General features: G+C 41.9%; 2 protein-coding genes across 6 annotated transcripts in view; both read right to left on the reverse strand.

The window, feature by feature from the left end:
* CILK1 (ciliogenesis associated kinase 1) overlaps positions 1-138 on the reverse strand; it is a 34,693-nt gene extending 34,555 nt beyond the window's left edge. For both annotated transcript variants that reach the window (XM_019734666.2, XM_074333078.1), the window contains exon 1: positions 1-138. In XM_019734666.2, coding sequence (XP_019590225.2) covers positions 1-101 — 101 coding nt within the window. In that variant the 5' untranslated portion in view covers positions 102-138.
* LOC141571665 (uncharacterized) overlaps positions 131-17,201 on the reverse strand; it is a 21,387-nt gene continuing 4,316 nt past the window's right edge. For 2 of the 4 annotated variants that reach the window (XM_074333085.1, XM_074333083.1), the window contains exon 2: positions 131-273. In XM_074333085.1, coding sequence (XP_074189186.1) covers positions 131-250 — 120 coding nt within the window. In that variant the 5' untranslated portion in view covers positions 251-273. Of the gene's footprint in view, positions 274-11,120; positions 11,216-16,466; positions 16,522-17,201 lie in introns of those variants that run through there. The other 2 variants (XM_074333086.1, XM_074333084.1) reach the window with 2 other exon arrangements.

Genomic DNA, 17,201 nt, shown 5'->3' on the forward strand with positions numbered 1-17,201 from the left:
TTTTTAATAGCAATCAGTTCCCCCGACTCAATGCTTCTTCCCAGTAGGACGGAACCGTAGGTTCCATCCCCTAGTTGCTTGATCGTTGTGTATCTATTCATGGTGTGCCCGCGCAGGCCGGACACTCATCTCAGGGCTGAGGTGGTTCAGTCCTGCAGCAGCCGCAGGCCTCCCCGGAGTGTAACCAGATTTTTCTGTGGCAGCACCAGCACAAGGTAGTCAATAGAACGGGACTGTCTCCCGAAGACATATTTTCAAAGCTCAGTCTTCTGCCTGTAGAGACAAATCAGAGACCAGGATAAAGGCTAACGTGTACTTTGAGTGTGTGTATTTTTATAGTCTACATCAGGGGTCGGCAGACTACGCCCCCGGCCTGCCACCGGTTCTTACTGGTTTTACTGGAACACAGTCAGGCCCACTCACTAGCAGACGGCCTGTGGCTGTTTTCACACTTACAACAGCAGAGCTGAGTAGTTGTGACAAATACCACAGGGCCTACAAAGCTGAACGTCTTTATTTTCTGACCCTTTACAGAAGAGTTGTCAACTTCTGACCTAAATAATGCTCTTTTACAATTTTCATAAACCCAGAGATACCATTCTCAGAAGGTGAATTTGTCACTGACTCAGAAATGAATCAGCAGCATTCAGTGCATTTTTGCTGACTAACCATTGTGGGCAAACCCTGCATGACAACTATGGTCAATGAAAACTGCTGAGCTGCAAGCATCCACACTAAATATACTGTATACTGTGTAGTTCAGCTAAAATTAACAATGTAAACATATGAAAGCCAAGAAATGCTAAAATTAAAGTTCTCACGGTAGAGAGCTTACATGTGTTCCATCATCTCTTTGTGGCTAGGTATCAACAGTATTATTTTTACTACCAAGCATGCAGAAGTTAAACAAAGAACTAATCATTTTTTTAAGGCCTGCATGTAGGGTGTGCCCTTTTAAAGTAATTCAGTTGTGTGTTTTTCGTTTGTTTAATAAGTCATTGACTTTTCATTTATAAAACCAAGTCATTCAGCCTGCTTATCATAAAGAAAATGTAGTAATAACTTATGTGATTGCAATGCCTTTACATAAACATTACCAAAATGTAAAAACTTACGTAAAAATAATAAAGGCATATTTTAAAAATACAGCTATTAAACTAATTATCTGAAGAATCAAAAGATCAGAAAATAATGCTTAGAAGGATATGACATTATGTATCTAAATCCAAATCTAGTCTATGCAGCTTCTCCTTCCGGAAGAATTCTAATCAATACATGTCGGAGGAAAGAAGGAAATAAGAAATTCACTCTTAGGCAAACATCACAGTAAAATTTGTTACAGGCGAGATTCTCTGATGAATTCAAATATTAGTGGATGAAAGTCTGAGGGGAAACAAGGTATTTGCATAGTTTCAAAGTACCTCTAAGATATGTATTAACTTCAAAGGGAAAGATAGTAACTCTACAGGGAAAAATGCAGCAGAAACCTCCTTTCAAGTGATCAAGTTCGACATCACTATTAATAAGACACAGGACATCATGTACCCTGGATAGGATGCTCTGAGAAGAGCACATCACTTCTGCTGTATTCTTGTCAAAAACGCAGGCCCTTTCTCTACGCATGAGAAAACATCAGACAAACCTGAAATGAGGGACATGCTACAAAACACTGACCAATACTCTTCAAAAGGGTCAGGATCACAAAGCCAAGGACAGACTGAAGAACTGTCACAGATTATGGAGCCGTGAAAACTAAATGGAATGTGAGATCCTGGAACAGAAAAAAGGCATCAGTGGAAAAGTTGGTGATGTTTGAATAAGGTCTGTAGTTTAGTTAGTAGCACTGCCAAAGCTAACTTCCTGGTTTTGATCATTTTTCTTGGTTAGAGAAGATGTTACTATTAGGGGAAGCTGGGTAAAGGATTTCTAGAAACTCTCTATTTTTGTAATTTTTCTGGAAGTCTAAAATTAGTTCAAAATTAAAAATGAAAAAACAAATCCAGTCTATGTTCTTGTGAGGGCTGTGTGTGACCTTGATAAACCATCAGAAATGTAAAGGTTATGCCTGATTTCACTAGACTCTAACATGTAACTGGAAGAGATCGCCCCCGCCCCTCCCCAACTCACTCCCCCCACCCCCAGCCTTCCCTCTAGAGCCAGGTTAAGGCCCCTGGTTAGAGGGGCATTTTCCTTCCTTTCCAAGCACTTCAGGAGCAGACTCCCCACAACTTCCCTCAGAAGCTCTTTACAGTGAAGTATTCCAGTGATGGTTAATAAATATTTATAAAGCACCTCCTGTGTGACAGACACTATGTCAATGTCTGGGGAATCCAAGACCCATCAAATTTGGTCTGTTTTTCTCAAAGATCTTAAGCATCTCACAGCAGGGGATGAGGGTGCTGGGTGGGAGGGGGGCTAGCTATGTACTCATGAATATCCACTACGATATTTCAAGTATGCCTAGAGTACTGGACATGGGGAGGGGATAAGGAGAAAGCCCCTGGGCTCCCAGCTGGGTCAATTCCATCTAGGCTCAGAAGGGCAGTAAGAAAGTCTTCTTCATAGACTTTTCATGCTTAGACCAAGTCTTTAAAAAAAAAAGAGAAAAGTAGATGCTTTCCAAGGATTAGAAACTAAGGCACAGGGGCTTGAATCTGGGGTGGAATGGAAGGTGGGGTGCTTGGAACTGGAAAGAGATCACCCTAGAGTTTTGTTTATAGGGCCTCAGATGCCATTTTGAAAGAACATAGGCTTTGACTGGATCCGGTACTAAAGGAGAAGAAAAGACTATAAAAAAGGACATTATGGAGTCAATAGAAACAACTGGAATAGGGATGGCAGATTAACACATTCTATTTGTTTTAAATTTAACAAAGTTGATGCCTGTTCTGTGGTTCTGTAAGAACATAGTCTTATTCTTAGAGAATACACTCTGAAGGATTTATCAGTTAAGGTCCATGATGTATACAGTTTATTCTCAAGTGGGTAGAATAAAAATTGCATGCATGTGTGTGTGCATGTGTGTGTGGAGAGACAGAGAAAGAGAGAGAGAGAGACAACAGGAGCACACAAATGGGGTAAAATGTTAACAACAGGTAAACCTGGATAAAGGTACATGGGTCTTCTTTGTACTATTCTTGCAACTTTCCTGTAAGTTTGAAATTATTCTAGATTGAAAAAATTATCCTCAAAACGTAGAGGAATGAAATTTTTAAAAAATACATACATATCCAAAAAGATTTATTTCCACTTAAAACATACAAGTGTAGATTTAGTTACTAAAACCTGGTATTAACTTGTTCATAAGACAGAACACTAACTTACATCATGGTCTCTCCACTTCATGGTTACTGTAATGTGGACGATTTGGGATTCAAGCTATGTCTCAACACAAAGCACTTGGGCCACAAGCAATCTGGGGCTCTGTTTGTTTTCCCCTCTTTTTCTTTTTCTTCTTTTTCCTATTTCCATCTGTTTTTGATAAGACAATAGGATTTCTGCCTCATACCGGTACATAGTTTCATTTTCCAACAAATTAAAATTCCCAAACACTGTTGTATGTCATCTTCCTAAAAATCCCTGGATCCTTGATTTGTCAAAAATCAGCTAATAAATTACATGCTTTATTTTTTTTTAAAGTAGGTTTTGACCTAAAGACAATGAAAAGTCAAGTAAGATATTTTTTAAGTAGAGAATAACATGATCAGATTTGCATTTTGCAATCCAGTTAGTTAGAATATTTTTCTTAACGTCCAACCAAAACTTGCCTATTCTAATTTAAGCTAATTTCTTCATGCTTAGTTTTTTGTGGATATAAAGAAAATATCTCACAAAAAGTATGTACATACATGAAACTAGTAATCAAGTGTGTGTCTTTCAGCCTTCTCTTGCTTTTATTACACCTTTCCTCATAGGACTGGTTTTCCGTTCCTTTAATTATCTTTGGCATTCATCTCTGAATCCTCACACATTTCTCCATCTTCTTGATGAATTGTGGTGACCAAAACTTAATAATGACCTACATTTCAGTAGCATGTGGGCTCTTCTCCACTTTTTTTTTTCCAATGGCATGATACTAATGATTCACATCTATTAATTATTAATCATAGAAGCCTTTCTTGAATAATTAATGCCTACTACTTCCTCGTCCACTTAAATTGTATAACTGGGACAATGCTTTTCTAGATGATCACTGAGAAAGCTATTCATGAAAGAATTAAGAACTCCATTGAAATCAAGATAAAGTGGGTCACTCATTCCATACACAATCACCGTAACAGTTCTTTCTTGGTATAGTTTGTCAGATTATCATAGAACAAAATTCAATTACTCTCGCAAGATTTGACTATCACCACAACCATGTTAGTTGCTTTGTAATCTTGTTATTTCAAGTAACTACATAATGATTGTACAATGGCTCAAACTAGTATCTCTCCAGGCTGAGATGCTAAGCATTACGCAAGGCTTTGGGAGGTACAATATGGATAAGATAAGGCTTCTTCCTTCCATAAGTCACAACTGACACGTACCTGAAAAATGTAGAAAGCTCTATGAGAACATGGTAGAGAGAACCAACTCTTGGGAGAAGGGAGAGGTCTGAGAACCCTTCAGAGAAGAGGTGGGACTGAGGTACTGAAGAATAGCAAAGTTTTATTGTACAGAAAAGGGAAAGAATGGAATTAGGTGGAGGAAACTGTGCAAAGGGTTGGTGGGTACAGGGCTTGATAAAAGCCTTGTGGTTCATTCCCCGGCTGAACATTAGAATCACATAGAGAACTTTTAACAAATACTGATGACCAGGCTTCACCTCTAAGAGTTACCGTGTTTCCCTGAAAATAAGACCTAACCAGACCATCAGCTCTGATGTGTCTTTTGGAGCAAAATTAATATAAGACCCAGTATTATATTATATTATATTATACCTGGTATTATATTATCTTATATAAGACTCGGTCTTATATTACATTAAAGTAAGACTGGGTCTTATATTAATTTTTGCTCCAAAAGACGCATTAGAGCTGATGGTCCGGCTAGGTCTTATTTTCGGGGAAACACGGTAGGTCAGGGTGGGAATGAGTTTCAGTAGTTTGGAAAGCTCTCCCGGTGATTCTAATGTGCAACCAGGGTTGTGTAGTACAGTATGGGGCCAAGTCATAAAACCTGTGGAGCACAGTAAGGGGACGGCAGGAACTAGCTAGAAACTTAGGGTGGGTCCAATCGGGAAGGGGTATATTTGTCATGCAGGAGTTTGCAGAGGGAAGCTCTCCAGGGTTTTGAGGCAGGGATATGACATGAAGAAGATCCCTCTGGAGACCAAACTGATGTTAGAATAGAGAGACGAGAGGCTGAGAGGCTAGTTAGACAGGTACTGAAATCGTCCAGGTGAAATATGTCAAAGGCCTGAACAAAGGCAGTGGACTGGATGAATCTCAGAAATAGGAGACGCCAGTTTGGGTGAGAGAGAGAGAGATAATATTTGGACAATGTGCAGAGACAATGGGTTCTGTTTCCCAAGGTGTTGAACTTGAGGTATGTCTAAAACCTCTCATTGCTCAGTAGGCAGCTACCAGTAGTTAGTTCTAAGGTTGTTCTATTTTGTTTCCAAAGATAGTGCATTGTCAGGTTCTTGGAAGGAGCACAGCATTCAGACAAGGCTAACACATCACACGACCCTGGAGCACTCCATTTACATGGAACGCCACATGAATGGTGCCCACTGGAGGACTGCAGCATGGTGGCCCTGGGTCCAGAACACGGGACACGACAGTCTCAACATACCCCTGAATTACTGTTCAACTTTAGATGATAAACTTCAAGAGAGAGATTAAAGAACATAATGAGGGAACTAAATGAATGCACGAAGAGTAGTTGAAGAGACACCAAATGCATGTAGTAAAGGAAACTTAGGAAGCCATGGTAATTGTTTCAAGTACACAAAAGACTGTCAGAGAGAAAGATTAGTTACCCTAAGTAGGGATCCAGAGAACAGAACCATGACCACTGTCTGAGCTTTCTATTCTCTGCTCTAGTGAATTACTTCCTATACTAATTAAAAAGAAAAAAATTGAAGTGGTATTACTCAAATTAGCAGGAGATAAGAAGTATCATTCAACCCATAGTCAATTCTAAGCATATCCCAGCAGGAAGTGGTTAAGTACATTTGAGATCAGTGTTCAGTTGTTCATCATTTTTGTGGTGGCCTATGATGACTCATGTCATAGCCTGCAAGTAAAGAACGAAAACTCACTGCTGCTCAGGGAAAACAACAGAGAGATGGACAATGTTCCTCTTCTTGCTTAGTTTATAGAACCCTGATTTTATTCAGGACTCAAGAGAATATGGGATGACAGCCACCGACGACAGCCCCAGGGCATAAACTATGATCAGTCTAAGCCAAGCCTAGCAGTTCCACTTCTACTACAAAATGTTTAGGAGAGAGACTGTTGCTCTGACTTATGAGATGGAAAGGAAAGTGAGCTGGTGAGGGAAGAGAAGAAGACAGTTGAAAAAGAGGTTGCTCTCTGTTTCTGCCTTGAACATAGCTGTGTGAAGCTGTAATATTTAGGGCTGAGACAGCCTTCTGGTGACTCTGAGATGTAAACCCTACAGAAGAGAGTTGACATCTATTATCGGAGTTGCCTATCCTCTGCGGAGGACAGATGAAAAGAAAGAGGCTGGGTCCTTGATCTCACTGGGCTGCTGCATGGTCCCTGAAACTATCTGCCTTAGACTTCTTGTTACGTGACCTAATTAAAGGTCTTTGTTGCTGAAGCCACTGTTGGATATTCTATCAAGTACAGCTCAAAGCATTCCTGATACAGTGGACTAAGGCTATACTGACTCAAAAGACTAAATACAAAAATTATCTATAGGAGGTGATATAAAGAGAGAGAGAGAGAGAGAGAGAGGGGGAGAGAGAGAGAGAGAGAGGAAGAGAGAGGAAGAGAGATCTTTTGTAGTTAACATGGTTTTGAAGACTGAAAGAGGTGTATATAGCTGGAGACAAGTTAGAAGTAATGCTCTATTAGCCTAAGTTTCATTTTGCATCCACCCTGATCTGCTTCCATTTTAAAAGAACATATGTATGGGACTATAAATCTATTGTGATACAACATAGAGGAGTGGCTAAAAATGGCCGCGGGTACCACTCAGAGCTGCCTGGACAACTAGGCAACTGGGACTGCGGCTTCCCTCTTCCTCCCAGGATTTATACAAACCCAACTTCTGTCGGGCCTTGAAGGTCCCCACATGCAAGGTGAATGAATGGCTTTCCTAGATAACTATTTACGGCTAGCATCTACACCCAGACTACGAATCATCGGATTATGCCCCCGCGGACAAGACTGTTCACACCCATACTGCATATTCAACAGAGCAGTGCGGGCCAGCACGACTCTCCATGGAAATGGTGAGAAATTGAGGTATCCATGCTTGTCTTTTTTGCTCTTTGCTCTTTTGATTTGGAAGTGTCCCCAAAAGAGCCTATTCCTGAACTCGTGCTGTGGGACCTTATGGAACTTGGTCCTAGCCCTATAACATGGCAAGTGGCAATCATGAAGGGATCCCACCTTGCACAGTAAGCAGGCCTCTGTATGTTACCTGTATGTTATCAACAGTGAAACTTACCAGATGCAGCTACAGAGCTTAAGTTAAAAGGCAACCACGGAAATCACAGAACTCTCAGTCTGTTTTGGCAGGAGAAAAAGTTTCAGCACACAAACGACTATGTTTATTATACATTTTTCCATACTTAATGAGAGACACCTACATCTGCTGTCAGTTCTTCAAAAAAAAAGCTGAGAAGTATAAAAGGTACAAAACAGATATTCTTTTTTTTTTTTTTTTTTTTTTTAATGTTGGGTACTTCAGTGTATTTTATTAACTCAGTATTTTGGAATGCTCATTTGGAACAACAGCCACTAAGCTACCCCACGCCTTTAATTGCAGCTAACTCAAGTCTGAACTCAGTACAAAAACAAATCACCATATCATCTGGTTCCTCTCAAGCACGCGTGTCTACTCCTCCTCCACAACATTTTGTCTGCAAATCACTCCACAGTCCTTAAGTAGAAGAGTGTTTCTACTGTCGGGTTCTTTACAATTTGGTAAAAAGGCCAACTATTATTGTCTTTCTTGTGGTTCTGCGGTTTACCCACATTTATGGTGCACATTAAAGAAATATGTGAAATACGTGTTTTTATAGAAGCATGCCAATATTTATTTCAGATATATAGGGATATGTGACATGTGCTCAAGAAATTATCAACAAAGTATCACTCAAGTGAAGAATTATGCAGGAGATACTATGCTCAGTTCTGCGATGTCAGATCCAAAGAGCTGGGGGTGGGGGTGGGGGGTGGAACTGACCTCTAGGAACTTCCCATCCAGCTGAGGACCTGGAACATACTCAGGGGCTGGGAAACATGGCAGTTGAGGTAAGAGTGCTACAAATAAGGAGAAATCACTTGGTGGATCTCTGGCTAGGAATCTCAAGGAAGGTTTTGGGCCACTAATCCTCTACCTAATGGCTAATTTCTCTCCTTAAGGACACGTCATTTACCCACACACTGATCCATGCATCGCTGACAAAAATAATTTTTAAAAAATGGAACAAGTTTTCCTTACCAACTGTATTCGTTTCCCATGGCTGCTGTAAGAAATTACCACAAAGTTGGTGGCTTAACACAACAGAAATGTATTCTCACATTTCTAGAGGCCAGAGTCCAAAACCAGTATCACTGGGCCTCGGTCAAGGTGTAGGCACTTCCTGCAGAGGCTCTAAAGGAATCCAGTCCTCGTCTCTTTCAGCTCCTGGTGGCTGCTGGCGCTCTTTAGCTCGGGGCCATATCACGCCAAGCTCTGCCTCTGTGGTCACACTGCCTTCTCTTCTCTGTGTGTCAAATCTCCCTCTGCTTCTCTTATAAGGACTGGCGTTTGCTTTTAGAGCCACCTGGATTACCCAGGTTAATTGTCCCATCTCAGATTCCTTAATTTAATCACACCTGCAAAGTCTATTTTGCCTTATATGATCACACTCACAGGTCACAGGGACTAGGCCCTGGTACCTTCGGGAGGTGTTATTTAGCCTACCACTCTCCAAAGAAACCTCCCAAAGACTTTCATACAGTCATCTGCATTTAGGGCAGCAGTGGTTTTCATTCATTCAAAATTCAGTGTTTTAGGAATGAAATCAGAAGTCTATGCTTACTTACGCAAAGAACAAGGGCATTCCTTTTTGAAATATAGAAAACATTGCTCTTCAGCTTTGCACAGTGGATAAGACTTCACAATCCCGGCTGAGATCTCTGAGTATATGACATTAGCACATAGAGATTCCACATTATGTGACCCATATGTTGCAAACCAGCAACCTGGGACTGAATTCAGAGGTGTTTTGAGTCTACACTTAAAAGCAGAAACTTTCATATAAAAATCCAGATTTGGGGCTTCTCTGGAGAAACTGAAGAGCTAGCCACTTGGGACCTTTAGCGCTCTCTGGTAATAAAAAGCTGGAAAAGGGTCGTCGCCATCCCTTTGGACTGAGCACGGGCTCGTCGCTCATCACAGTCCCCATCCTCCCTGTTGTCCCAAAAATGGCTTCCTTGTCAGCTGCCATTTTTTTTTTTTAAGATGCCATGTAGTTTTGCACCTTCACAGCCACTCGTTTACTGGAAGAACACTATTTCTCTGTTCCTATGCCTCTATCAAAAGTGACAAAATAAAAGCCTGGAAAAACCCTCACGTGTGAAGAAAAATTGGAGGGAAAGAAAAATTGTTCTTTCTTTTTTAAATGAGAAAAGCAATTCCTTCCTGTTTAACAAGCACATATCCAGTTTCCTCCTCTGGAAACTGGATATGTGCTGTTGCATTTCCTCCTCTGTCCCCAACAGCATTTGAATTCACAGCTCCAGGTATAGGCAGTCAACACTGCCTGAGAATCGGATGGAATACAGCAGCCCATCCATTAACTTGGGAATTAGTTAACATGCTAATGGATAGTCCTTATAAAGACAGCTCTGACTCCAAGAATTAATTTGGACAAATCACTCATTATAACTAATCCATACTTAGCTTCCTAACATATCAAATAAGCCAAAAAAGCAATAATAATAATTTTCGTGCTTACTATGTGTACAGTACTGTTACAAGTGCTTTGCATATATTTATCCATTTACTCCCCACAACTTTACCGTGGTAGGTACTATTATTATCATCCCTATTTTACAGATAAGGAACTGAGGCATAAGCAACTTGTCGCTAGTACTCGTATCATTATCCCCCCATTTTACAGATAAGGAAACTGAGACACAAATTACTTGTCCAAGGTTATACAACTAAGTAGAGGGATTGAGATAGGAAGCTGGCTGATTGCACCAAACTCAAGGGAAAGGTGGCAAAAGATCCAAAGATCATGAAATCCTTTGAGGATCTGAGAACGAGAGGAATTAAAGGAAGTACTTTGTAGCTCAAATATGGAAACCAGTGACGTGACCATGATCGAGTTGGCCTCATTTTGCAATCAGACATCAGTGAACCCAGCAGGGACCTCACCAGCAGCGGCTGCCTAAGGTGGAGGCAAAGTGAATGCAGACAAAGAGGGGCTGGGTCCCAGTTTCCATTGGAACAGACCCCCTGTGACTCAGAGTGTCTCTTGGTCCTCTGGTTTATTTCTGTGAAATCAGGGCATTGGACTTGAAGTGAGGTGGCTTCTTGCTCCAATGCTCTGTGATTCGGTGACTCTCTGTGTCAGGACTCAAGCTCGCATTTGTCTGAGTGAAAAAATGGATCTCTGCTTCCACTTTTCCCGTCACACGCACAGAAGCCGACAAAGAAAAGATAGTACCCCGGAGGGACCATGTACACTGCGCAGCTTCTCTTTCAGAGAGGGGCAAGTACCCTTTCCCTCAGCCAGGCCCCGAAGTGCAGACTCTACTCCTCTCTCTTCCCTCATAGTCCAGCTCAACCATCACCTCTTCAGAGCCTGCTGCCCCAACCTGCAGACACAGGTAGCGGCTCTCCCCACGATGCCGCAGCGCCCTGTCCCCACCTCAAAATCCCCACCCCTTCCCTGGTGGTCAGTGACAGGCAGGCCTGCCCTCTCCATCAGCAAGGGCACTCACCACACTTCCTTCATCTCTGTTCTCAAATCTCACACTCCGCTTGCACACAGCAGTTACTGGAAGATTGTCTGAAGGGTCAAAAGTTGAATTTTAGTCTTTGCCCTTGATTATTATTACTGTTATCATTTACAACAATAGGCACTTGATTAGTGATTGAAATGCAATTCCATGGAGGGGGCTCTTTGGTTTTTGTACCACCCTTGGTAAGTATCTCAAAACTTTTGATGCTTCTATTTCTTCATGTGCAAAGTAATGATAATCAAGTTTTAACCTGAACAGAAATATTCTGAAGTTCTGAAACGGAAGAACTGTAAATATTATAGAAAGGCTAAAGCGGGCGGGTCTCTAGGGCTCTCCCACCACAACGCTGGAATTACTGAGTCTCAGAGACTCACAGAAACGCTCCCTCAATGTCATCGGATCAGGCCTTTGGCCTCTGGGTAAGGCTGTCGCCAACTAACAAAGAAACACAGTTTTATTTCACTTTCAAAGAGTTCTAGCCAATCTTTAAAATAAATGTGATGGTTTTCCTGGCTAGGTGACACTGGGGAAAACCTCCCTGCCATCTGTCCCAATTCCCTCCCCTTGACTTCAATCCGCAGTGGAGGTAAAAACATCTGCTCATGGCCAGCAGCTTGTACGGGGTGCCCTGCTCATTCACAGCCTGGGCAGCAGGGCTTGGGCACAGGGACAATGGTAATTGTTCCTTATTTTGGAACTTTGATGGTCACTGAATAAATGCCACCATTACTCACGTGTTAAGATAGGAGACAGAAAATTGGATGCAAATAAGGGCTTCTCTGGGAGTTGTGGTTTACCAGCCCACTGACACCATTGAGACCCTTAGGAGGAGCTTTTTCTCCCTTGCTTTAATTGTTTCACACTGAAAAGATTCCATTACTTTTATCTGTCCTCATAGGAAAACTGGGTTGTGTGCAAAACCATTCGGTGGCACTTCTGAGTTCCATTTTACATTAACCTCATGTAATTACCCATCTTAGGCTAGGTTCAAAGGTGTCAGAGCTTTACAAGAGTAAGTTAACACTGTCAATTTCTTTTTAAAAGGTACTAAAAATAGTACATATCTGTTCATATTTTAGCAGAAATGTCCTGTAAGTATTTTGCCTCTTGGACACATGCTTTTTTCCTGCATTGGGGACAGCAGCTACGAGGCCAAACCTTGTTTATGTGGAACTTGGTCTGCATTTACCTTGACAAAGGAGTGCATTGAAGCTGTTACTGCATCAACTAGCGTGATGGGAGAAGACAATCAGTTCTCTGGTACGCCCTCTTCCACTGCCCAGACACTGGTCCATGCCCTTATCTCCCTCTCCCCCATCACCCCTAGCTTCTGAGAAAGGTCTACAACTTCCCATGGCTTCTCCTGCAATACAAAAGGAGCTTGTGCCCCAAACCTTAAAAAAGGTCTTCCATCATTTGCAGATTATTTCTAAATTAGGACCCATCATTCCACACAGCTTTACATTTATGAAATGTAAAACTCTGAAGGGAGAGTGAAATGTAAAAGAGCTGGAGGAAGAATAACTTTACCCTGAGTAGTGTGGAACTGTAGATGAGCTGGGGTGACAGTCCCCCAGCTGAATGAAGGCTGTTGAGGGTGGCAATAGTCCTGGTCCCCGCTGCTTGCATGACTCCACGTTTTAAGGGTGGGCAAGGTCGGATGAATGAGAACATACTACATATTCAAGTGCTATGCAAATATTACAGCACATTTAACTCAGGAGCTTATCTGACTTAATGTAAGATGATTCACTACCATGTATAACAACGAACAAATCATTAACACAGATCAAGGAAGTAAAGGCTTGTAAAAATAAAACAGAGCAGAGGTCAGCAAACATTTTCTGCGAAGGGCGAGTAAATATTTTAGGCTTTGAGGGCTCTCTGTCTCTGTCACAACTACTGAACTCTGCCACCGGCGCACAAAAGCAGTCATAGATGAGATGGAAGTAAATGGGCACGGCTGTGTTCCAGGACAACTCGATTTACAAAACCAGGCGACCGGCAGGACAGGCCTACAGGTCACGGTTTCTTGACCTGTTTCTTGAAACAGAGGAAACCCTGCAAATCAGCAGAAACACTTTGGCCAGCTCCACACACCGCTCCTTTACTTCTAGGTTCCAGGGTTACATCTACAAACTGTATTTATCCCTAGAACATGAGCTCTCTGAGAGCAGAAACTTCCTAACGTTCATACCTGTATCCTCCACACCTAAGTGAGCGTCGGCATACAGCTGGAACAAACTGGTGCTCAGCAACGATTTAGTGAATGAATACATTCATGAATGAGCAGCTTACAGGTTTGTAAAGGGTAATTTTGACCACAAGTGATTTTCCTGTATCACCGACCCCACTCCTACTGCCACCCCACCCCCTCTACCCACCTCTTCTCTGCAAAATTGAATAACTATACAGGGACTAGGGCACAAAATCATGAATCCTTCTAAAGGTTCTTACACTGATTTAGAAAAATAAGCTTTTTAACAGCTAACCTAACATGTAAGCCTGGACATGTTACTTTTTTCTCATCCAGTTTTGTTTGAGTTAAATCAATCCTCAATAAATTCACTTTCAAAGCAAAGGCGGTGTCCAAGAGGACAAAACCATTAACTCTTGTCTCTGACAACTCCAAGTTCATGCAGATCTTAACTTTCACGATAGTGCAAATATGTAGTTGGACATTATACTGCGATACTTTATCTTTTGGGTTCTGAGCCATTTTAACCACGAGGGCAGTCACATGGTTATCAGCACTTTATCACAGGTCACAATATACCTACAGAAAGGTGAAAAATGACTCACGTGGATCCTACCACAAAAATATGTGGCTCTCGCATGCTCTTGACCATCGCTATACATTTATCAGGTGGCTATTAAGAGCCCCCAGCATGATGGAAAAAAAGCACCAAATGAAATAGGAAGCACAACTGTGGCCCTTCCATTTTAAAAAACTGAGTTAGGATGACAAAATTCAGGAAAAATGTAAAGTAAGATAACATATGACCTAATGCTAATTAGTATAGATTGAAAGCTAAGTTCATTAGGACCTAAGCTCAACATGGGCACAGCACAACATTGAGGAAACTTCAGACTCTAAAATTAGATCTTTTTATTTTTATTTTTGTAAGGGACCTTAATGATAATCCAACACCCTTATTTGGCAGATGAGATCCAGAGACCCAACTACTAGGGATGGGACTTTTGCTATCTTCAGAGTAGCATATTTGTTAATGTGTGAACATAAAAAACGTTTTAAGAGTCTATTACAGATGTATCAAATGCTCCCCACACCCCCTTTGTAAAAAGTATATCAATATATTGCTAGTCCTGAACCACATACAGGAAAAAAAAAGTGGCAGATCTCCGAACAGTGCTTTCTTCCAACTCAGACAACTTCACAAGTCAGCGCACATTGGAGTTGATTCCAGCTGCACAGGCAAGTCTGACCACAAGCACTCTTTCTATGAAGGTTTCGACTTTCAAAGCACAACGCGTCAATGAGCAAGTATGCTTCAGTTTCCTTGGAAAGAAATCAGGAACGGAAGCTTTCCACTAGGACTGAGTATTTTTCAAGGCTCTGTTGAGTAGTAATATTTTCCTAATATCAGACAGCTCCTCACTAGGCACAGAGAGACTGAGCGTGTGCCCACCTCAGCCTTCCTTCCCATCTCGAGACGGGCGTGCGCTGCTTCTCTAAGTTCCTCTTTGGCTGCAAGGAAAGGTATCTCTGATTTCTTCCTGCCACACTTTCTTAGTATTTTAAGGCAATGTGCCCCAGGAAATGATTTGCTTCACTAAATTATTTTTACGAGGTAATTATCCAAAACACAGGTATATTCATAAGGAAGTTAAAACTATGTTTCAAAGGTAAGCACAACCACAACCAAGGGCATAGCAACACTACCACCCTCAGACAATATGTGTGTAAGTTGCCCAGCACACACCTCCATTCGCGCATTTTCCCAGTCAAATACGTAAACCACAAACACTGACATCCACAAACAGGAGATTTCTGATATTGTAGCCAGAGGCCCTTCTCGCCACAGACTGCTGATGAGAGAATTTACAATTAAGTGAGACACTATTCACAGGCTGACAGATCAACATATACAGAAAGGTCACTGTACCCAGAATTCTGCCAAGAAAGCACTAGGCAAGAAATCCTACCATAAACACACACACTCATACATACCCCACAAGCAGGGAAATAGAAGGGCTAGGTGAAACTCCAATTCAGCAAGATCCTGCAAAATGAAATGGAGGCGCTCTTGAGGCAAGAAAAGCAGTTTAAAAAAAAAATTTAAAAGGCGGTAGTGTTCCTGGCAAGGTTCAGATGGAAAAACAGCAACAGATCCCAGAAGCAGAGCTCTAGCCAGGAATAACCTAAGCTCAAGCCATTTTAAGTAAGGGCAGGATAACACTCACTGAGGCTTCACGGCATGATTGACTGCCCATACTCTGGGCCTCGTGGCTGAGCCATGACTTGTGGTCTATTACACCAAACATCGACCAAACATTTGCCACATGTTCAGGCCTCTGCGAGTCATGGTCAAGGGACGAGCAGATTTTTGTCAGGCTTATGCCAGGCGCTGTACAGCCAGTAGACCATCTTCACAACACAACCAGCTGGGGGAGGCATTTCCCCTACGTGACATGTGAGAGGATTAATGCTGGGCAAATCCCACAAGGCCACACGAGTAATAAGTGGAGTCAGGCCCTGACCTCAATTCTGCCTGACTCCAAAGCCCAGAGTACCACATCGCCATGCATAAAATATGGCTCCTGCCCTAAAGAGGCTTAAAATAGCCTAAACCAATTAGAGATCAATACAGCCAGTATAACACAGGGCTAACAAACACTCTTAAAACTTTAAAGAAAGAAGAGAAATTAGTAGTTAGAGAAGACATTTATGAGAGAAGTAGGACTTGGGCTCCTCCTCGGAGGGTGGGTAAGATTTGCACAGCAGAGTAGAATGAAGGGAGGGAGTTTCTAGGGAGAGCAATCTGAGCAACCACACTGCAGTGGGATGGCAGGAAGACCAAACAACACTGAGCCAAGATGGATGCTGAACTGAAAGGAGGATTTCGATATGAGGGGTGAGACCTGATTTTGAAAGACCTTGAAACATCAGGCACATTTTTTTAGATTTGAGATAGCAGAGAATGGAGAGGCACTGAAGGTGGCAAGGAGAAACATAAGGAAGTGATAGTTTAAAAACATTAGACTGACAAGGAATGCAGAAGATTCCAGAAAGAGGAGCATCTCATTCATTCACTCACTCACTCATTCATTCATTCATCCAGCACACATTTACTGAGGACTTACTAAGAGCCAGGCTTGGGAGGCTAGCTAAGAGGTTGCTCCAGTCTGCAGGAGAGGAAGGATGAGGTTCTGGATTAAAATATAGAGGGAGGAATCTACGTACATCACATTTCAAAGGTCTTGACTCATTGACATAAAGGAGGAAGGAATTGAAGGAAAAGATAAAGATAATTCCAAAGGTTAAAGAGTGACATGATTTCCATCTTTACTAGGAACCTCAAAAAGCAATGAGAATAAATCAAACAATGAAAGTATAAAAAGAGCTTTGATGATGTTGAACAATCCAGAAATACCCGCCCCCCCTCCCCGACAAAGGCCTGTTCTTTATCCTGGTAGCTCATTTACATACAGTCTGTAGGTAGGAAACTTTACTGAGAAAAGACCATTTCTCTGTGACTAAATGGTGAGTTCCCTGGGCATGGAAGACAGACTTCTGCCTACTCGGACAGGCTCCATCAACCCTCCATCATCTACAACTAAACCATCCCTCCATCATCTACAACTAAACCAGTCTTATTTAGAAATGTGACTGCCCATTCCTGCCCAGCCACCAGTTTTGACTTTGGGAAAGAGGGACAAAGCAAAGTGGAGAGGGGAGAAGTAAAAAGTGGGCAGGGTCACTGTAGAGAGCTGAACCTTAGGGAGGGGGGAGTGGTACGGATATCATTTTACATAAAGAATCTTGGCACAGTTCTCATTTCTACAACAACTTCCTAGTATTTTACAATTACTGGTCCT

This window comes from Rhinolophus sinicus, linkage group LG05 (assembly GCF_036562045.2).
Source record: "Rhinolophus sinicus isolate RSC01 linkage group LG05, ASM3656204v1, whole genome shotgun sequence".
Classification (NCBI taxonomy): Eukaryota; Metazoa; Chordata; class Mammalia; order Chiroptera; family Rhinolophidae; genus Rhinolophus; species Rhinolophus sinicus.